Source organism: Leucopleurus acutus (genome assembly GCF_964270905.1).
Source record: "Leucopleurus acutus genome assembly, chromosome: 5".
Lineage (NCBI taxonomy): Eukaryota > Metazoa > Chordata > Mammalia > Artiodactyla > Delphinidae > Leucopleurus > Leucopleurus acutus.
In genome coordinates, this window is record NC_139147.1 from 48498271 (window position 1) to 48521421 (window position 23151).

Genomic DNA, 23151 nt, shown 5'->3' on the forward strand with positions numbered 1-23151 from the left:
AAGCTAGAAAGTAAAGGTCCTTTACCATAATAAGTGTTCTCTCATTGGTGAACCATCAGGTTCTATTGGCTTATGAAATAAAGCTCAATCAGCCTGCAGCCTCTCCACAAACCACAACAGAAGAGAGAATAGAGAATTCTAATTTTTGTTGTTGATTTTTAGCTATTTTCCCCACTACTGCTCCTCGTGCCTGAGGAGATATTAAAGGAAGTCAGTGTAGCCTCTCAGAGGTTGTTCACCTGCCATTTTATTTTCATGCAGGACAGTCGGTTTCACCCAAGAAAATGGGAAGAGGCAACAGACCCATCAGACCTGTGACCGTGCCTGAGCTCTGTTAGTTTGGGATGATTTTCAGCCTGACTGGATCTGATATTCTTTCACAAAAAATAGGAATGGAACTTACAGTCTAAAAGGGGCCACAAGTGTTCATACGGTGTTCCCCGTATTTACTAGTATCTATTGCTGGTGAACAAATTGATTTACACATGAAATTTATTCCATTTAAATTATCAAATCAATAGAAGTCAGAAAGTAGTCTCAGATTTCATCAAATGCTGAATAAATTGAATAACAATATTATATAAATATTCTGACAGATAAATTCTCCAATGCCATTCAGATTAGCAGTAAATAAATTATGCCTCATGCTGAATATAGTTTGGTTAAAAAGTCTATTTGGGTTTTTTAAAAGAAGATCATCCAATAGAGGTTTCCTATTCTGTAGAACAAAAAGAATTCTTTTCTTTCAAGAAGAAAATAAAAAAGGAAATCAGTTGTTGAAATACAAAACAAAGTGAATATTCTTTGACTTTTTTTTTCTTACAGAAAGAAACCAATTAATATGGCCCTTACTGACCAGCTTAACAGAACTTAAATCATTTTGCACTTATGTATTCCTTATATTACATTTACCAGGGTTATCTCTGATATTTCTGGACTAGGGGGTATGGAAGGTTTGGGGGAAGCATGTAGTGACTCTTTAGCAACTAAAAAAGAAAATATAATAATAAATAATTAGGATAGAGAATTTTCATTTATTCTGAACTCAAGGCGTAATAGCACAAGGTGTTACTGAAACGTAGCATCATGCATTAGAATGTCTGTGGCCAAAAAAAAGAATTCTGATTTCTCAAGAACTTGTCAGAAATAGATTATAACAGATGAATGGCAGAGCTGCAGTGATGTACGAGATAGAAGTACACTAGGCAAAGTAAAAAAATGTGTGTGTGGGAGGGGGAGGGGGCGTGGCTAAATGTCAGAGTCTACAGGAGAAAGGGAAAATAAATAGCAGATATCGGTAATTAAATAAAATAAATATCAAAAAGCATTCACATCTGAAAATAGCAAAAAATCTCTTGAAACTTTGAGGTTGTAATTCAGCTTTTAATTTCTACAAAGTTGCCTTCTAAAAGTGTGAAAAAGTAAGATTTGGTACTTGTAGCACCTTTTAGCTTTCACAAAGATCAAAGAATGCTGTCTTTTGAATTTTATAAAGAAAAATCAGCATTTTTTAGGTCCTGAGACTGAGGCCAAATAGGTATGGAGCCCCATCAATTAAGCTTCCAATTCACCTGAATATAAAAATATTAAAGTCAGTTTTATTTTATACTTTATTTATAATTTATAATAAATTTATAAAATTTATAAATTTATAAAATTTAAATTTATAATTTAAATTTATTTAAATTTATAAAATTTATAAATAAATTTATAATTTATAATAAAAGTATTTTATACTTTTATTAAAAGTAAATACATCTTCTGATAAGACTTTCTCTATTTCATAGCCTTAAGGTATTACCGATAAAGGTGCAAAAATGTTCCATAAGAAAAGCTGAGTGGCATGCAAATAACTACACCATTCACCTCAGCACAAAACAAAGAAAACTAAAACCCTCTCATGGATTTGTGGCTAGCAATGAGTACAATTTACTATTCTGTCCACCTTGTCAGAGAAATTCATACAACAAACAGCTGTAATCGGAGGTCTCTCCCTTTTTTTCAGATCGTTAAAAGCTTGAAGAGCCGAACGTCATTACAATCTTAATAATTAACTATGAAGGAAACAATTCTTATTGGATGAGGCAGACAAGTTGGGACGTGGTAGATGTCTGGGATTTTCAAGAAAGTGCTGGATTCTGCTTATAAAACAAACCAAAACCAATGTGGGTTTTTACTCATTAGCTTAACCACAAAGGAAAACCAAAGGAAAAGCAGCCTGTATGGAAAGTGAAACAGAAAAACAGGAGAGTGTGAGGAGAGGGCTGAGAAAGGCAATGAATGACTCAAATCAAAAAGCTTTTGGTGGTTTATTTGCTCTCTTGAACCTTGGCAGGAAAAGAAGTATTTAGCAGAGCTATAGTGGTGGTTGCCATAAAATAAATACATTTTAAAAAGCTAAAACCCACGCAATGGTTTATAGAGAACCAGTCATCACTCTATGTTGCCTCAGGCCACTCAAAGTCAACATGAGTTAGCTTAAGTTTAGGCACAGATTCTGAAGTGGTGATACTTGCTGTTAGGGGAAAAGTGTGGCTATTCTTAGGTGATCAGAAGGTAGAAATCAAAGGAATATAAACCCATTAGCTTCCAAATGATTTCCCCCATTTTAAAGGGAAATGTCAAATTAAGAAATCTCTTTGCTCAAACACCTTAGAGTGATAAGAACACACTCTCCCACCTTGATTTGTATTAATGAATTTCCTCTCAGAAACATTTTATTCCCCCAGAAACCACTAAAAGTAATAATATAGCTTATCATGAATAAATGGTAATAAACATTAGGAGACATTTTTTGATGTTTTCAAATGTTACCTTGTAACAACAGAAATAATTAGATTGGAAAAACATTTACTTAAAGTTGGTGACCCCAAATGGCAGGGGGTGGTGGTGGGATGAATTGGGAGATTAGGATTGACATATATACACTAATATGTATAAAATGGATAACTAATAAGAACCTGCTGTATAAAAAAATAAAATTCAAAAAAAAATAAATAAAAAGTTGGTGACCCAAACATAGAGTAATATTTCTCAAGCTGCTTGGTAATAGGTCCCTATTCAAAATACAGCTTAAATGTAAGAGTTACTACCTTATTCTAAAGTCCTCTGGGCATAATTTTAAATAAATGTACATGAAATCCTTCTCTCAGATAGCTGACTGTCAGAGTTCTATGATTTAAACTGCTAGGGCTCTTGAGTTTTATTAGCTATGCTTCTTTCTCCTAATAGTTTCTCCTGAGTTAGAATACTTCATTCCATTTCTCTGACTTGGAGACCTCACCCCTGCTCACAGCATCAACTATACTCCCTTTGCCTAATCCATAATTTCTTTCCCTCTGACACCTACAACACCTGGAAATCTCACTGCCTCTTTAAAAGGAGTCATGAGAATTCTCTCTCTGAGCAGTTACGCTTTTCTTCCTTACCCATGTCTTTGCAAAAAACCAATCATGCCCACTTAAGCAGAAAACCTCTTGCTTTAATAATCCTACCTTGTAAATATACATTAATGAAAAATCCATATTACAGTGAGAAATATATTCTTCCCAGAGCTAAGGGGTTAAAGTTTTGATGAAAATAATGAGTTGTGATGAAGTTCCCCATATATAATCTTATAAATCAACATTTCAGACTGTTGTAGAGATTCTGGATAGATGGAAAAAACAATTTGATCATTTAACATGTCCTGCAATCCTTGTGCAGGGAATTGTCTCTGTTTTTAATTACATACACAGAATAACCCCTCCCTGCAAAAAAAGAAGAAAAGAAAAAAACCCCTCTTTTCTTCAGCAAAACATCATTAATGTCTCCTGAGAAGTAAACAGAAGTCAGTGTTCGGAAATCAGACCCAATTTAGAAAGAAGCTATAGAACATTAGGGAAATACAACCATTGCTAGTCATGCAGCCTGAGAACTGAGAAGGCCCCCAACAAGGCAGAGTTCTTAGGGGATGGAAAGACTTCTCCACTTCTCAGCTGAAAGGTTACTGTTTAGTGCGATCTGAATTCCAGTCAATTTTGGCACTGGAAACTATTTCACAGTCCTAGACAAGGGAGTCCTCAATCCTTCCCACCACTCTATTTCTGTGCTTTCTCTGTGATGGTCATGAACATAATGAAACACCACACAGCTCAGAGAGATGCTATGATAATATCAGAGGAGTTGGCTATAAACGACATCATTTCATCACACTTTCACTCTTTTCATGGAAAGTTATATCAAATACCAAGATGCAAATCAAAAGTTCTTGCTCCAAAGAGTGGCATAAAATAACTTTTCAACCCTACTTTTGGAATATCAAAATAAAGCTCAGGGTAATTACCAGGTTTGGTGGGTGTCACTTCTGGACTGAGAGGGATTTTAGGTTTCAAAGAAATAAACTGTGTTTTACTGGGAGCTGGAAAAATAAAGAAACAAAATAATCAACAAATCAATAATTAGTCATTTCAGTGTCTAAAACCGCAAAAGGAAAACCTATACCTCAAGTGCTATAAACCCATCATCTTGGATGATTTTGGATTCCATTAAAATAATACTTCACAGAGCACCATTTAATGAAAATACAGTAATAAATTTTCATCTTTTTGAAAAAGCATTTCAAGAGAAATAGCATTGTCACTAGTCACTACAACTACCCAAAGATAGTGATTTTTAACCCATGATTAGAAAACCAAAATCAGTGTAATGACTTTGCACCTTATTTCACATTTCTCAGCCACATCTAAATCTTTAAGCATCAGAAAAATGTTTTAAAATTAATATTAACTGATAGGTATAATGTTATGATCTACAGCATAAAGAAATTTTTACTAACACCATAACAGAAAGCTGTTTTGCCAAATGAAGTTGAACTTGAGGGCCTTACTTAAAAAAATGGAGAACTGTGTATAAGACGCAGCTTTAAAAACAATGGTTGCATAGAAGATGAGAAATCATCAGTGGTTTAACGGCTCTCCAGGGTACAGGATGATGTCTAAATGCTGAGTTCACATCAACCACCACATGGCCAGCTATCCAAAACCATGAAAGTCATGGAGTTGATGTGCACTACGAGATAATTTAGTACTGCTGAAATGATCCAATTAGAACAGTGATTGAGACATTACAGAAAAGCTGGCATACTGGACTTTCCGTGGGGAAATGAAGTAACATATTTACTAAGGACATATTGTTACCCAGTGTTGTCCGTGTAGGTTCAGGGCTTTTAGAAATTTTAGATGTAATTGTTCCAGGACTTGTGGTTCTTTCTGGTGGTGGAAAGGAAAAAAATATATATTAAAATATTCTAGAGACAATAAAAAAAAACCAATCCTCCAAAGAGGAACTGAATGACCTTTTTAAAATCCTGTAATATTTAGTCAGTGTTTACAAAGTATGCAGTGAGTAAAAGTTTGGGGAAAGAATTTTAAAATTAGTCATAATAGTATAGCTATAAAAAAATTGTAATAAGCAATGGAATATCAAAGCCTGGTTTGTTGAGCATGATTCTGAGTGTACTCTTTGACAATGAAGAGTATCACATCCAGGTCGATAAACTACCTTTACCTCAAACTCTGTGCCATAATATATGTTGTTCCCCTCTCCTTTTCCTCTAAACCCTACACACATTCTGAGGCTTACATCCTCAACTTGTACTTTCTTTTTCTGAGCTTCCACACAGTATTATAGCTTCAGAAGCAGGTTGTATAATCTTACATTGCTCTCACTGTTCATGATATAATCTTAAAAAAAAAAATACAAGCAATTGGAAAGCCAGAGTCATGTCCTCTGCATCTCAGCCATCGCCCTAGTGCAAAACTGAAAACATAGTAGTAGGCAACGAAAACAGGAACTGTCTGCCTAATAACACTTAAACTCAGATGCATGCCAGGAAAATAAATTACAGTATATATCACTGTGACAGTAGGACTTGTTTCTATGTTTATACCAAAATTTGCATGCAAGAACATCATTCACTAAAATTGATCTAACAAGAAACAGCAGCATATTACTTAGAAATGTGGAGGTAAATACAAAAGAAACATGCTGAAGAATTGGAGAATGGGTCTCAAGCGTAGAATAGGGTAGGGCAGTGGACTCCTCTTGTTCAATCTAGGCCTTGTAGTACTTTAAAAAAAAATCTTTATGTATTACTTTGATTAAAGAAGAGTATTTCCCAGAAAAAAAGAACATCATTCACATAATTTTCAATAAGATCTTATTGAAAATGTTTGATCCTTGTTATTTTACATTAATTATTCATCTTCAGTCAATTCCAAATTTTACAGAGAATGTTTAATCTATAGAATCGTTTCTTTTTGTAAGTAGATGGACATTATCTATTTGGAATTAAATATCCTGAAAGGTTAAAGAGACAGTTATTTACCAGGTTTAGTTCTTGGTGTTTTGGGCCTGAAGCGTCGTTTAGGTGTAGAAGGGACAGATGTAGTTTGCAGGGGAGCTGAAAGAAGATTTAATATAGCTTTGATAAATGGTATTTCCCAGGGGTCAATCAGGTTGTAACTGTAAACTTGTAAACTTCCTGAGGGCAAGAACTGCTTTTTATTTCTTTGTATCCCTAGAATGCCCAGCACTGTGTTTTATACACAGTAGGTGCTCAATAAGTGTTGATTGAGTCAAAAGAAATTAAATTCTATATGAGAATTGAAGGTACATTGTTCACTTAACTGTACTGGAAAGGGAGGACCCTTGTGGGATTTAAGAACACAAGGTACAGTTAAGAACTCAAAAGGTGATTTACTGAACAGCACGGGAGAAGCATAAATATTTGAGATTTAGAGAATGGAAGGTTCAGAACTTCTTTAATTCTATATCTCACTACTAACCTCACCAGGAGTTAACGAACTTCATTATTCCAATAATTTTCTATTATAGAATATATGTGTTTTACTCTTTTATTCATCTTTCTTTATCATATCCAGGATTGCAGAACCTACTTGATGCTCTTTATACTTAGGCTACTTGGAGAAAAACAGTCTGACCAAGTGGTATCTAAGTATGCTAACTGAAGGGAATGTATTTTAAAATAATTATTATCTATAATTTTGCTGTTATTTTCCAGTGGCAAATTTGAAAGAAGTATAGGGAATAACAAGAAGAAAGGGAATAATACTTCAAAATAATGTATGCAAAGACTGAATTTTTATGTCATACACCTGCAACTAATATAATGTTATATATTAACTTTACCTCAATTAAAAAAATACAGAGACACCAAGATTATGAAAATTCTTCGAGGATTATCACAAGGCTAAGTAGGACAGATACCCCAGTTCTCTGAAGAATTTCATGGTAGAGAATGAAGGGAAATGTTTACTACTGAAAATATTCTGAAAAGGCCAACACATGACTGATTCTTTTTGTCACTTTATCCATTCTTTCAAAGTACACAACTATACGAATGTCATTAGTTACCAGGTGTTGTAGGTTGCATTTCAGGACTGGTAAAGATTTCCAGTTTTTGAGGAACGAATGGTGTTTCACTCGGAGCTGAAAACACAAACACCCCATCCCACCAAATAATTCCAGTTAAAATGAGGTATTTTAAGAGTTTCAGCATGCTTTTAGATGGTGTTACAAAGCACATGCTACAAGGACATGATGAAGGATGAAAAATGCATGAATGTTGTCTTGAAAGCTGGTGGATGAAATGATAATTTAAAGTGGAGAAAAGGTCAGAATGAGATTGTTCAGTAGCTGACTCGAGGCAGACTCAATGCATGGAAGAGAGGTGATACAGGCCACAAACACACGAGATGGGAGGATATGGATGATGGAGATGTCCATGCAGTTTTCAAAGCTTTTCATTCCTTTAAGGATGGGAAAAATATCATCTATTACGGTTTAAAAAGAAAAAAGAGAGAGAGAGCCCAAAATGGAACATAAGATGCCTGCATTACAGGAAAAAATATATATTATATTCAGAAATAGGAAAGAAATAAATGATTAGATGTGATGGAATTAAATGGTCATTTGGAAGAAAGGCATTTACATGGATTTTCTTTCGATGGAAAACAAAGCACAATTTTTCTGTTAAAAACATTACCCAGTGTTGCCCTTGGCTGTTCAAGAGTTCTAGAAGTTTTAGATGGGACAGAATCCAGAAATGGATCGCTTGTTGCTGTTGGAATAAATGTCAACATTTTTAAAAGCAGTAGAAGGCCCCAGGAATAAAATACAAATTCCAGAGTAATAAATTATGCCTCAAATGGGGAAAAATATCAAGAACACTTGAGAGATTGCTGACCAACATTTGAAAACTAGTGATTCATTAGGAGTTGAAGATGACCTCATTTTTAAAAACATGCAAACTTCAAATGTTAAACCATGATAAAACAATGTTTCATATATTGAACTGTTTTCAACTGGTTTTTCTGGTTCCTTCCCTCTGTTTCTTAAACTGCTAGCTGAATCTACTCTTAGCATTCTATTTCATTTCTTAAAATTTTCTGCTACTATTTAAAATTATTTGCCGTTATTTATCATGGCACCAATAGAGCTAAGATAAGGCTACACACACACACACACACACAAATACCAGACATATGTCTTTGTGTGGCAGAGACCAGTATTATATACTTTGAATCTCCTGCAGTACCTAGTTTAGTAAGTGCTCAATAAGTACTTGCTAGAAGGAACTATTGGACTGAATTAAACTCACCGTAGATGGATCAGTAAGTGAATGCCAAACATTAGACCCAACTGAACTTCTATAGACAAATGAGTGACATGATTGCTCGAGAGACGGATTTCTCACCTTGGCACTATTGCCCTTTAGGGCTGGATGACTCTTTGGTATGGGAGCTGTCCTGTGCATTGCAGGGTGTTTAGCAGCATCCCTGGCCTCTACCCACTAGATGTCAGTAATACCTTCCCCAGATACCAAAAGTATATCTAGCCATGGCCGAATGTTTCCTCAGGAGGAAGGGAGCAAAATCACCCCCACTGGAGAACCACTACACCAGGGAAAACTAAGAATCTAAAAGCTTTTTAGAATGACTCTGAACAACAGAGAGATAGGCCATTATTTTACTGTGCCTCAGTGGCAACCTAATCTATCTGCATCTCCCACATGTGGCAGAGTTTATTTACTGATGGATGTGAAGAAATAATCATTCAATGGGAGAGCTGGGTAGAATTCATCTCCCTGACACAGATTGCCATGTCTCTCCTGTGGAGCTCTAGAGAGCGCACTTTTTCATTCGGCAAAAATGAAAGGGAGAACTAGGTGCAGTATTGTCAGAATACCTGGCATCCAAAAAAAAGAATTGAGAGGCTGGGTGTACCTGTGTGGGGCTCTGATATTTCAGGCTCAGCTGATGTTGTAGGGCTTGAGAAAACATCATAAGTGGCTTTTAAAAGAAAAGGTAAAACAAAAAAGAAGATGTTAATTTTAATTTTAAAAGATTTCATGACATATTTTCATGCTGGCTGAAAGAGGACATTTTCATGTAGGTGTTAGTGAGCTTTGGCTGTGGGCTACTGGTCATGTCAGCAACGTGTAAGCAATCACTAAAAGACTTGCCTCTAGTCCTTCTTGCCCTGAACTAAAGGCCTTTATGCAGTGAGCCCTGACACTGACCCCTAGGGTGATGTGAGCATAGTGCTATTTACAAGGAAGTAGTGCCAGCTGTAAATCAAATAGCTTCAAAGAGTACAGACATAAATGAAATCAGATGGCAATTTGAGAATTCCAAAGAAGGAAACAGCAGTCACACTGAGGTAATTTGCACAGAGACTACAGCTTAGTCTTTGTACTTAGTAAAAGTTACCATCATGATGTCTGGATAGTACTTTACAGTTTGCACAGCACTTTGCAGGTTGTACAGCACTTTATAGTTTGCACAGCGTTTTCTCATATATCAACTTATTTAACTCTCTTAACATCCCTGAGAAATAGGTGAGGTAGACATTAGCCCCACGTTATGGACAATGGGGTAGTATCTCCATTCTCTAGATGATAAAATTGAGATTCACTGGGCAGAGGACATTTGCTAGTGGTCACGCACTGGGACTGTCAAATTCGACGTATTTCCCATTCCATTAGCAGGGCCAGGAATGGCAGAGTTAAGACCAGCACCTTCCTCTTGTCCCATCCTTCCTGCCATTTTACCTAGAGGCAGCTTTCTAAATTCCTCCATGGAGCCAAAAGCCCATCTATAATCTAGGTGGGTTTAAAGATAAGTTTTATATTCTACATAAAGAAAAGTAGGGTGACCTTAACAATACAGCTTGATTTTAATGTAGGGATAATTTTCACATTCACTTAAGAGTTGAATTTGCAAGCAAAAACAGCATCAAAATTAGAAAGTTCGCATTTCTGTACAAAGAGCCGTCACCATGGTAATGAGAGGTATAGAGGAAGCATGAACTGTCAGGAGGCAGGTGTCACTTCCCTTGCCCACTGAAAACGGCTGTACAGAAATAAACTATAAAGGCAGGAGCTCATGGGAAAATTTACACATTGGGGCTACTTGTAAGTTAGTGACAATGTAATGATACTGAACCATTGCTAGTTGAAGCTGTAGGGAAGCTAAGATCAGAGCCTGCGACACAGTCTGATATGCAGAGAGGGTAATTATATTGCACTGCATACAAAAGAGGCAGGAAATATATTTCAGTTTGTGAAGGTGAATCTACTGCTTTGCAAAATCTTCAAGAAAAGAAAGAATATTATGAGTTAAAATATGCAGATATCCCAAGAGTAAATTTATTACCTTGCAATGTAAAGCTTTCTTTAGTCTAGCTACAGTTTTAAAGGGTCAGATAAGAATGACTCATCTTTCAAAGGACAAAAATGTTGGCAGCTGCTGATCTTAGGTTCACTTTAAGCCAATTTCAAATCATGGATCCAGCAAAGTCAGCTTGCTCTAACTACTAGACAAATCAGCAAAACGTTACCAACTTGTATTTAAACCCCTTGTACTAGGTAAGAAATTGTGAATTAATAGCTGACTTATTTATATTTTATACTGTTGCTTTTGAAAAACACCATACTGTCTATATGTTATTCTAACTCCCACATTTCCCGTCCATCTAGTGACACTGGACCAACTTTCTTATATTCTTGTACTCTATTCCAAGAGATGGTATTTATTCACCCTCTTTCTACTTCTTTTCCATATTAACAAGGACCTTCCATCCTGGAGGTTCCAAGCCAGGCCTCCATCTTCCCTCAAGTTATTCCCAGAAGACACTGTCCTGGAGAAAGAAGCCCTCCTTCCATCATCCTCTGGCAATTGTGACTCATATCTGAAAGTTCCCAACTGTCAGGGACCTCTTACTTGCAAACATTTTCTCAAATATAATTAAGATTAAAATCACATGTTTGCCAGCAGGTTTGGTCCCTGATATTTTTATTTCTGGAGTTTCTGATAGCTGAGTGCTAAAAACACACAAACACCACTCGCTGGAAGTTTTATGTTGTTTGGGCAGCTCTGAGAAGCACAATACTACCTCATTTCATGGGTTGAACAAGAGTTTTTGACTCTGAAGTAATGGATGTCAGAGGATAGGACAGGGTGGAAACTAGAGTTCTCCAAAAATCAACCACTCTTGACTTCTTTACAAAACTCTTGACACAAACAGATGGAAAGATATACCATGTTCTTGGATTGGAAGAATCAATATTGTGAAAATGACTCTACTACCCAAAGCAATCTACAGATTCAATGCAATCCCTATCAAACTACCAATGGCATTTTTCACAGAATTAGAACAAAAAAATTCACAATCTGTATGGAAACACAAAAGACCCCGAATAGCCAAAGCAGTCTTGAGGGAAAAAAACAGAGCTGAAGGAATCAGGCTCCCAAACTTCAGACTATACTACAAAGCTACAGTAATCAAGACAGTATGGTACTGGCACAAAAACAGAAACATAGATCAATGGAACAGGATAGAAAGCCCAGAGATAAACCCATGCACCTATGGTCAACTAATCTATGACAAATGAGGCAAGGATATACAATGGAGAAAAGACAGTCTCTTCAATAAGTGGTGCTGGGAGAACTGGACAGCTACATGTAAAAGAATGAAATTAGAACACTCCTTAACACCATACACAAAAATAAACTCAAAATGGATTAGAGGCCTAAATGTAAGACCAGACACTATAAAACTCTTAGAGGAAAACATAGGAAGAACACTCTTTGACATAAATCACAGCAAGATCTTTTTTGATCCACCTCCTAGAGCAAGGGAAATAAAAACAAAAATAAACAAATGGGACCTAATGAAACTTAAACGCTTTTTCACAGCAAAGGGAACTACAAACAAGATGAAAAGACAACCCTCAGAATGGGAGAAAATATTTGCAAACGAATCAAGAGACAAAGGATTAATCTCCAAAATATATAAACAGCTCATGCAGCTCAATATTAAAAAAACAAATAACACAATCCAAAAATGGGCAGAAGACCTAAATAGACATTTCTCCAAAGAGGACATACAGATGGCCAAGAAGCACATGAAAAGCTGCTCAGTGTCACTAATTGCTAGAGAAATGCAAGTCAAAACTACAATGAGGTATCACCTCACACCAGCTAGAATGGGCATCATCAGAAAATCTACAAACAACAAATGCTGGAGAGGGTGTGGAGAAAAGGGAACACTCTTGCACTGTTAGTGGGAATGTAAATTGATACAGCCACTATGGAGAACAGTATGGAGGTTCCTTAAAAAACTAAAAATAGAATTACCATATGACCCAGCAATTCCACTACTGGACTTATACCCAGAGAAAACCATAATTCAAAAAGACACATGCACCCCAATGTTCATTGCAGCTCTATTTACAATAGCAAGGACATGGAAGCAACCTAAATGCCCATCGACAGATGAATGGATGAAAAAGATGTGGTACATATATACAATGGAATATTACTCAGCCACAAAAAGGAATGAAATTGGGTCATTTGTAGAGACGTGGACGGATCTAGAGACTGTCATACAGCGTGAAGTAAGTCGGAAAGAGAAAAACAAATATCGTATATTAACGCATATATGTGGAACCTAGAAAAATGGTACAGATGAACCAGTTTGCAGGGCAGAAATTGAGACACAGATGCAGAGAACAAATGTATGGACTCCAAGGGGAGAAACTGGTGGGGGGAGGTGTGGTGGTGTGATGAATTGGGAGATTGGTATTGACATATATACACCAATATGTATAAAATGGATAACTAATAAGAAACTGCTGTATAAAAAAATAAATAAAATTTAAGAAAAACCCCAAAAAACAAAACCCCCCACAAAACTCTTGTAAATATACTTCTTTCTATACCAGAATGAAACACAGGAAATGCTTAGGTATCTCTGGTTTTTAAAGGGCTTCTCCAGCTATAAAATTGATAAATAGCTAAGAGGGGTAAACCCTTCTATTTTTTAGACTCTACATGCCATCATGCATTATTGTTTAGAGGCAAACATCTTCTGTCACCCATGTTTACTTTAGTGGGTGACATTCTCCAGCCATTTGTCATTAAGCACTCTTTCTAATCTTGCATTCACAGAATATAAATGGGACTAAAATTTGTAGAAGTCTCATGCTAGTAAAATAGGCAGTTCAATTCAAAGGCTATAAAAAGCAATTTTAGTTTCTTTCAAAAAACAGTAATGGCTTATAATCACGATAACTAAATTTTATTTTTATATTTTTCAGAGAAAAAAATAATATGAAATAAGCCACACCACAATTTTCTCGTTTGCTTATAACTTCCTAAAACTACATTGCTAAATTATGTTTTGTTGGCTGTACATTTTATTTTTACTTTTAAAAAACTGATTAGATGCAAATTCCATAATAAAAATACTTTGATATTGCTCTGGAAACATATGATGGCACACAGACAAGGCCTTTACAATGATCAAGAATTCATCAATTTATCCTATTCAAATTCCATGAATATTAATAACTATGTGAAAGACTTTTTTGTTGGACTGTTTCTAAATTTATTATTTTTTTTTATTGAAGTATAGTTGATTTAAAATGTGCTAGCTTCTGGTGTACAGCAAAGTAATTCAGATATATATATACATATATACATATATATATATATATATATGTATTTTTTCAGATTCTTTTCCCTTATAGTTTTTTTTTAAACATCTTTATTGGAGTATAATTGCTTTACAATGGTGTGTTAGTTTCCGCTTTATAACAAAGTGAATCAGCTATACATATATTCCCACATCTCCTCTCTCTTGCATCTCCCTCCCACTCTCCCTTATAGTTTATTACAAGATACTGAATATAGTTCCCTGTGCTATACAGTAGGACCTTGTCGTTTAACTCTTTTTTTTTTTTTTTTTTTTTTTTTTTTTTTTGCTGTACGCGGGCCTCTCACTGTTGTGGCCTCTCCCGTTGCAGAGCACAGGCTCCGGACGCACAGGCTCAGTGGCCATGGCTCACAGGCCCAGCCGCTCCACGGCATGTGGGAGCTTCCTGGACCAGGGCACGAACCCGTGTCCCCTGCATCGGCAGGCGGACTCTCAACCACTGTGCCACCAGGGAAGTCCCTAACTCTTTTATATATAGTAGTTTGTATCTGCTAATCCCAAACTCCTAATTTATCCCTTCTCACCCCCTTTCCCCTTTGTTAACCATAAGTTTGTTTTCTATGTCTGTGAGTCCGTTTCTGTTTTGTAAATAAGTTCATTTGTATCATTTTTTAGAGTCCATATATAAGTAGTATCGTATGATATTTGTCTTTCCCTGTCTGACTTACTTCACTTAGTATGATAATCTCTAGGTTCATCTATGTTGCTACAAATGGCATTATTCCATCTTTTTTTTTTACGGTGAATAATATTCGACTGCATATGTATAAAGACTCCTTTTTAAACATAAATTCTTAGATGAAAGACCTCGTGACCTCATTAGGATAGAAACTGTGCCTGTCATGCTCTTTATCGTCTTCAAGGTTTACCCCAGAGCCTTGTACATGGGAAGACTCAATGGAATTAATAATCGGCTAGATTTCCATTACAATGAACAAATAACAGTGAGTTTGGCAGTTGGGTAGTTTATGCTCTTAGTAAGGATAGATGAGAATAAATGAACAGATCCTTTAATTATTTTATAACACACATATGCGTGCACACAAATCTCTCCCTCTACTACACAATTACCTGCCATATGCTTGCGTGGCCATACCCTGCCATGGAAATAGAATCCTAAACACACATATAAAGACACAAGGGGAAAATACAACAGGACCATCAATAAGTAGCTGGATGAGAAAAGCAATTATAAACACCACACACAGAGTTCTCAGTACCATTTAAATAAGTACATAAAGCTCTCTTCATATCATGGAAAAATAAAATACCTTTCCGGTTGGTCTTGAAATTTGTGAATATATTGCCTGCAAGAAAATGCTCATGAAGCAAAACCAAAAGCTGCAGCTGTAAATCTCTAAGAGGCCACCGTAAATCTGTAAACCATCTGCTATACTTAAATTCTATTTTCCTGATCTCAAGGCATCAACACCACAATTTATTCCTATTTTTTCTCCTCTCTAGGGCTTAATTCAGTCTGGTGGGCCAGATCTATGCTAATCAACACCTCATAGGAAGACAATAAGGTCCAAATGCAGAGTTCAACCTCTTTTCAACCACTGTGAGCAAACCACTTGTGGCCGAAACTTTCCAACCAGTATACCACTCCTCAGGCATGCTGATCACTTCAGCTTTCAAGGCTTTAAATAATTTATAGAGCTTAAGTGCATATAGCAATTTACTAAAGTTCTACAAAGTACTGAAAGAATGAAACACTGAAAATAATTAGTAATGAACTCCTAAAGGGAGCTCCCAAAGTGGATTCTAATGAAAAGACTGAGGCAGGCCATCCTCAGTTCTGTCAAGGGAAGTCTCTAAAGATAACTGTTTATTGCTCAAGGGGAAATAATTATGCCAGAAGGAACTGTCATCTTAGTAATAAGTTACTGTACAATTAGAGGGAAAAGTCAGTTTGTCTGGGCATGCTAGGGGAAGAACAGGCTGGAGAGTTTTCTAAGGATGCAAATAAGCACACTGGATCCTCTAGGGTTATATGAAGAAACCATTTTTTTTTTTATTTGATTAAGGTTCAAATCCCTCCTGGTACTAAATGATGGTCTTTTAAGGGGATGACCAAGTAAATTAAGGTTGCTTAACACTGATAGCATTAGCAAGCCAGAAACAGAACACTGATTTCTATCCTCCTTCTCCAACCATGTTCTACTGGCTACCTTCCAGTAGAACATAAGACCAATTCTATTGCATCACCAGAAAGATGGACTTTTCTGAATGATTGTTATAAGCACTTAAGTATTTCTAAAATATGGCCAACTTTCTTTTAATTTAGAATTTATAAATAAGTTTACATTCTGGCATATAGTTAAAGAGCATATTTTTATAATTTCCTTTCTGTCCTTTAAGAAAAGGTGGATTTGCTAAGGAAAGCAAAATCAGTCAATCCCACTTGAACATACTTTAGAGAAGGTTTAAACGAAGTACAATTCCAAATAATGAGATCACAAAATGCAGCCCTAATGAAGGATTGGGGCCAATAGACTAAAAGTAGGGAAGAGTATGTTTGATGACTGCACTTCTCAGATTTCCTAGGACACTCCAAATTCCAAATACCCCGTCCCACTCTTGCCATCAACTACTGAAATGATTTCAATATTCGACATGCAAGTTAGAATTTCCACATAACTTTTTATTGACAAAAGTAATACAGAAATCTTTTTAAGAGCATGCATTCTGATTATTTGATACAGAGTAAGAAGTAAATGTGGAAAACAAATCCAGTAAACGTTGAAGGAAAATGAGTTTTACAAAAGGTACTGATAAACCACGTTTAATGGTTGATAAAGAAACAAGCAGCCCCTGGCATCCAGGTGCTGGTCAGGCACTCACAGCTAGGCTGTTGTGTTCACCTATGGAACATCGACAATTGAAAAGAACATCAACATCAGACAAGTTCACTTGGTGACAAAGATGGACCAAGACAAAAACAAGACCATTCTGTAACTGTGTGGGACACAAACACATGAACACAAAAATTACTGTCCTCATATTCTGGCTAATATCTTTACCAGTCACAGCTTTAGTCTCACTCTTCTTTTCTTGCCTTCTAGTTAAGAATTCTTAAGACATTCTGTCACAAATTATTCCTATTTTCAGACAGCATCCAATTCAGAGCAAAGCTTCACTTCCTTAAACACTCCCCAGGATCACCTAACACAAGACTAAATCCCATAACATCCTCTTACTAACAGATCCACAGTTCCTCATGGTCTGCATTCTCCATTGTTACAAAAAGTAAATAAACCTAACTCTGTTCAAATACAGGTGTGTTCCTGGTGGTCTTTGGCTGAAGGTAATTGACATAGTAAATATAGATGCATTGCATGCCAAGAGAGAAAACAAAATATGTTCATTTCGCTATAATGTCATTAATACCAGCTGAAATATATCATTTCTTCAAAAGATGTAACAACTAAAAATGAGACCAATGATTTTATGGACTGGCATTCAAGTACTATCTCTGCCTCTCTCTCTCCTTAATTCTCAAATAATTGCATTAGGAAGCCATGTGAGTAACTGGAAAATACAATAATCATATATGTTGAAACTAAATAGGAAATAGAAACTTAGTGCCTGTGTAAATTCACACAAAGTCAATTGAGAACCAAAGGGTGAAATGAATAAAAGGGTTGTGTGAATATACCCACTCTTTAAATCACAAGTAACACATTTGATGAATTTTAATTTGAAATTTAACACGTTAGGAAGATGCCACAGAATATTTATACAAGAGGTAGATGGGAGTGTTAAAAATCTTAGCAGAAACAAGAAATACTTAATCGTCCACTTTAAGAAACCAATTTTACATTGATTTCAGGCCTCCTGTCCTATAACTGACCACATTCGATGCTTCTTATCTGTACCGTGTGAAGTATTACAGACTACAGTGTTAAGGCAGTGCTTCTTAAACTTTAATACTCACACAAATCACCTGGAGATCTTGTTAAAAAGCAGATACTGATTCAACAGATTTGAAGTAGAGCCCAAGATTCTGCCTTTCTAACAAGCTCCCTGGTGATGCCAATGCTCTCTCTCCAAACATCATACCAAGTAGCCCAGTCATAACAATTCAGTGTCGTAAGGGCTGGCTAGGAAGTTTCTGTGGCTTATGCATATGCCTGCAATCATACCTACCAAACTGTTACAGCCCATGACAGGCCCACACACTTCATCTAGAGACAGCTGGCAGTCGACAGTTTTTGGAAGTTCTCTGGCAGCCTAAGGTGGCCCTAGCAGGAGGGAAGCAGCTGAATAATGAAACTGCTTCCTGCGGCATTAGCAACTATTCATACTCCACCGGGCAAAACCAGAATATTCCTTTTCGGTAATTAAGGCAAAAGGAACCTTTCTTTTATTGGGAATTCCAATCTCATCTATCTTTGTCTCTTTGTAACTCTACAACATTCACCTGCAAACATATTTTCCCTACCCCTCCAAAGCTTGCTTCAATTCAGGCTTATATATAATTCATATCCTAGGCATTGAAATTTCATAAGTGGTTTCCTGGAGGTTTTGGTCAGTTTGCTCTTAAATAATCATAAACACCAAAAATCTAGAGGCTGCTCAAGAGAAACCAGGAAGACCTTATATGCCCTGTGTTTACAGCCCAGAAGTTGAGAGATAAAAGGGGCCTGAGTGTTCTACTAACTCAGTGGGCCCCAACAGTCTTTGGTTTGGAAGATGTGATACTTGTAAAGGATGTGGGGGTCAGGCCAGCTGGGCCACAGTGCAGCAGATAAACCATCACACACGCCCACAGACTAGCATTGTTCCACAGTCTGCAGTGCAGCTGTGTCTCTGTGTTAACAGAACTAGAGGCTCAGTATGAAAGTCCACCCAGAGCCTGGATTTTAGACTCAGGTGACCTGAATTCTGAAGGTGTTCTTGCACCCACATTGAGTAATGGCACTAGAATTTCAGGGTCAGTGACATGGGGAATCAAGGCTTAGAAAGACCTAATTTAAGGCTTCTCTGTATTGGCTGACAACTATAACCAACTTATAAGTGTTTTCCCACGTGAGTAAACTAGGGAGGACCGTAACAGACATGCTTACTTCATTTGATGCCATCCTTGTATCTTTTGCTAAGATCTGAATCAATTACACTCACCAGAGAAAGGATCATTTGACTAAGATCTATGTGTCTGTAGGCTCATTCTCATCCTTTCTCAAACCAATCCTGTGCTGGACTCCTTTCTGGAGGATACCACCGAATGGGGGTGTGTTTAACATCATTACATGAACTTCTAACTACATTATATACTAATTACATATACTCAAAAGAATCACCACTAGAAGGTTCACAAAATTAAAATACAAATAAGTAAAACAAAAATCATAGAAGTAATCACACAAAATGGTTTTTGAGGTTTTCTTATAATTCTCACATGCTGAATATTTTCTTTAGTTGACCACTAGACATCAAAGAAAAGACGTAAATGCAAAAACTCTTTAATTGAGAAAAATCTATTTTTTAAAAAGGAAACTATTTCACTCAATCAATTTTAGTGTTGGAACACAAGAATTCTCAGGAGAAAAAACCAATTGCTATAGTTTACAAAAGAGCAAACCAGGATCCAGGAAAGTAGAGAAAAATAGCTAAAATATGTGGTTGGTAGTAAAGCCAGAACTGGAACCAAGGTCCAGTATTAGTGCCAAGACCTGTGGTCTTTCCTCTATATCACAATATGTTTACATATTTTAGGACATATTTTATGTTTACATATTTTATTATTTCATTTATCTTGCACAAAGTAAACTCTCAAATGTTCATTATTTTACTGAAAAAGAGGCAAATATCTAACTGCAAGGGAAATATTAAATTCATACTCTTAGATCACGATGGGATTCTTATTTTTGTTACTGCTCTCATGTCACTAAAGAGATCTCTAGAAATTCAATGAGCCAATTCACAGTTCACCTTCTAGCCAGACTTCTAACTGTATATCCAGACATTAAAACACAGATCTTTAAAACAAATGCAAAAGCATTTTGCTTTTGTATTGAAAAAAATGAAATTCATCTAAGCATCAAGAATGGATTATAACTTTACCATTTACTACAAAGTATATGGATAATCAACTAAACAACCTATAAAAATAAAAACGAGAAGTTATTCCATACTGTTGCTCCAATCTATTTTTTAAAAAAAGAATGCAATTACCAGTTTGAGGCAGCAGAATTTTGGAATCTTCAGATATTTTACGTGTAGGCACAATCCATGGCTTTTGACTTGAAGCTACAGCAAAAAAGAAATGGAATTCACTGAGAATTTTTTTGAGAGGATAAAGAGACAGAAATAGGTTGCTGGTGTGGTTAAGTGGCTACCAGTAGCCTGAAATAAAAAACACATAACTGATCCAATTAAACATTATCACATATGAAGAAGAAATCAATATACACCCATTCAGAGAGCATTTGAGTAGAGACTAGAAGGAGACTAGAGTTTGGTGTCATACTCTCACCTTTCTGAGGATGGAAAACTAACTAAATGGGCTATATATGGAATTAATAGATTGATAATTGTTACTGAATTTGTAGAAAATCCAATCAGAGAAATAGTTGTTTTTGGCTTTTTTTTTTTTTTTTAACCAATCAACCACTTGTTTGTCTGAGTTGACTGAATTCAGCAGTTCATTGAGGTTTGCGTAGATAAGATCCAGTAAACGTGTCCTACAGAATTAAGCAATCACCACCCATGTCATAACACCAGATTTAAGGTGCTGTTATTACCCAAGGTGCCCCCAGGTTTCTCAAAAGGGAAGGGTGTTTTTGCCTGAGGAAATTCTGGAAGGCTTTTCGGAGCTGCAATGAAACACACAAGAAATGTTATGGCTTGAAGTGTGAGTAAGAGAAAAGATTTTTAAAATCTCAAGCTTCAAAAACAAAAAACAAACACACAAATGCAAATTACTCAGGTAAGGTAAGGGACTGTTACTAGTATATATTTCTTACTCCTGTGTTTCAATGATGGATAATATAAGACTGCTTCTTTTTCTATTTTGTATAATAAAGCCACTGCCTTTGAGGAGTTTGGGTTCTTTCTTTCACCCTTATTAAACTAGTGTCCTAATTTCTTCAGCTATGCATATGTGTTCCCAGATATATTAAGTTTAAACTCAAGTCAAGCACCAAACACATATGAACTAGAAAATGTCTGTCCAATAGTTTTTAAAAATAGAATTTCAGTAACTATGTGACTTTATATTTAAGCTCCCCCAACAACTTTTTTGATATTGCAGGTAAATTCTAAGGATTCTAAGAAGCAGTCTGCAGAAATATCATAAATATATCTTCTCTTTCAAGAGAAACAGTTGAGTAAAAAGATATTTAGGAAAAATATAGAAAATAATTTATTCAGTGACACAATAATGTTGAATTAAAAGAATCAAATATAATATCAAAATATGACCACCCCCAAGAAAAATTACCAAAGGATTTGTCATCGAGAAAGACTCTTTAGGATCCTAGATTATAAAATAAAGAATTTATAACATTTAAGGGCTTGGTATTGGATAGTTTACTGTTCTATAAGCCATGTGTCCCTTCTTTTCTGTGAGGAGATAAATTTGAATGAATTAGCCTAAGGACTTCTTTCAAGCATGCATAATATTTCCAAGGTAATAATAAGCTGCAGTGTTTAATAATTTTTACCTAGAGTGCTCAGTGGCAATTCAAACCTAGGTATTAAAATAGTTTGCGGTGTTTCGGGGGTCCTTCCCCTAAGAACTGCAATAAAGAAGAATTCAGTTAGAAACTCCCTGAGTCGGGATTTGACGTTGTGGCTTAACCATGTCATGTGAGGCATGCTCATAACAGAGGGTGCACTGGGCAGCTGATGCCTTTCATGGAAATAGCTGGCTTTCCCTGGAAAAAGTTTTACATAGTTATAATTTGAAGGTATACGTTCAAATGGCCATGGTGTGGCATGGAAGATCAACATCACAAGTACAGAACAAAATACGTACATGCTGCTCTTTTTTTTTTTTGGAGAAGAGAATAAAGCAGGTTAGATTCTCTTGGGCCAAGAAGCAGCTAACTTGCATGACATGAAATTCTTAGTAAAAGGCATGTCACTTCGGGGGATTCTCCTTAAGTTTAGTACACACAAGACTTGGAAAAGCCAACTGAAATGGAAACCACAGACATAGTCAAGACTCTCACTCCTCCAAGCTTTGTAGGTTAAAAGGTTGGCATTGTTTTTCTATACCTCCCAAGAGACTGGTAAAAAGGGTGTACAGTTAGCATATAGCAACCAGAGCTGCCTAGAATATTAGTCATCAGGATCAAGGTATGTCGTTAACACTTTAATGGAATTGGTCTGAGAAACAGAAGATGAACTACTGCCAGTAAGGTAGGAAAGAAAGTGGGGAGGATGGGAAGCCAAGGCATTGGGGTTACTTTTGTATGACGGTTGGGAGGGTCTTTTTTTTTTTTTTTTTTTAAGAAAAAAAGTTCTTAGAATTACCCGGTATTGTTTCTGAAATGTCTAACGCACTAGACACAGTGGGTTTAGTGGTTCTTGGAACTGATTCAGGAGTCACTGGAAGGTAAAAAAGATGACTTTACAAATTAAGATAAATGATGAAACAACTCAAGACCATAAGGCACTTTTGTTGCCTTTTAGAATTAGAACTGACACTTATACGGAGTAATCCTTTTCAAGTTAATTATGTTAAGGGCTCCCTGGCTTGTGTCTGAACTGACACCTCCTCCCAACCCTTCCTTTCTGGGTTTGTCCACTTTCCATGTGTTCCAAAAAGCACGTGGAATTGACCCCCATGGAAGCATTTATCAGTTTAATCATAATTTTGGGTCTGCCCTTTTTTCTTAGCACAAAGTCTGCGGTATAGTAAGCAAGCACATGATAAATATTTATTAAACAAGTTAATAAATGGGCAGATAACATAATGACCCAGGTCAAAAAGATTTATTTAGAACTATTACATTTTAAAGACTTCTCTCTTCCAAACTGTAGTCAACATGCAAAGCTTGGAACTGGGCTGAAATTATGAGGATTCAAATGCTCAGTCACAGGGTTGTTTCAAGTGCTAGATCAAAGGTAAAGATGACCTTC

At 36.1% G+C, this 23151-nt stretch overlaps 1 protein-coding gene across 1 annotated transcript in view; it reads right to left on the reverse strand.

Moving 5' to 3' along the window:
- ABI3BP (ABI family member 3 binding protein) overlaps positions 1 to 23151 on the reverse strand; it is a 259008-nt gene that overhangs the window by 99899 nt on the left and 135958 nt on the right. The window contains exons 11-20 of the mRNA XM_082839240.1: positions 22543 to 22617; positions 21729 to 21803; positions 20808 to 20879; positions 20239 to 20313; positions 9288 to 9353; positions 8048 to 8122; positions 7417 to 7491; positions 6368 to 6442; positions 5178 to 5249; positions 4325 to 4399 (exon numbers count right to left, since the gene is read on the reverse strand). Of these exons, the coding sequence (XP_082695366.1) occupies positions 4325 to 4399; positions 5178 to 5249; positions 6368 to 6442; positions 7417 to 7491; positions 8048 to 8122; positions 9288 to 9353; positions 20239 to 20313; positions 20808 to 20879; positions 21729 to 21803; positions 22543 to 22617 (735 nt within the window). The remainder of the gene's footprint in view (positions 1 to 4324; positions 4400 to 5177; positions 5250 to 6367; positions 6443 to 7416; positions 7492 to 8047; positions 8123 to 9287; positions 9354 to 20238; positions 20314 to 20807; positions 20880 to 21728; positions 21804 to 22542; positions 22618 to 23151) is intronic.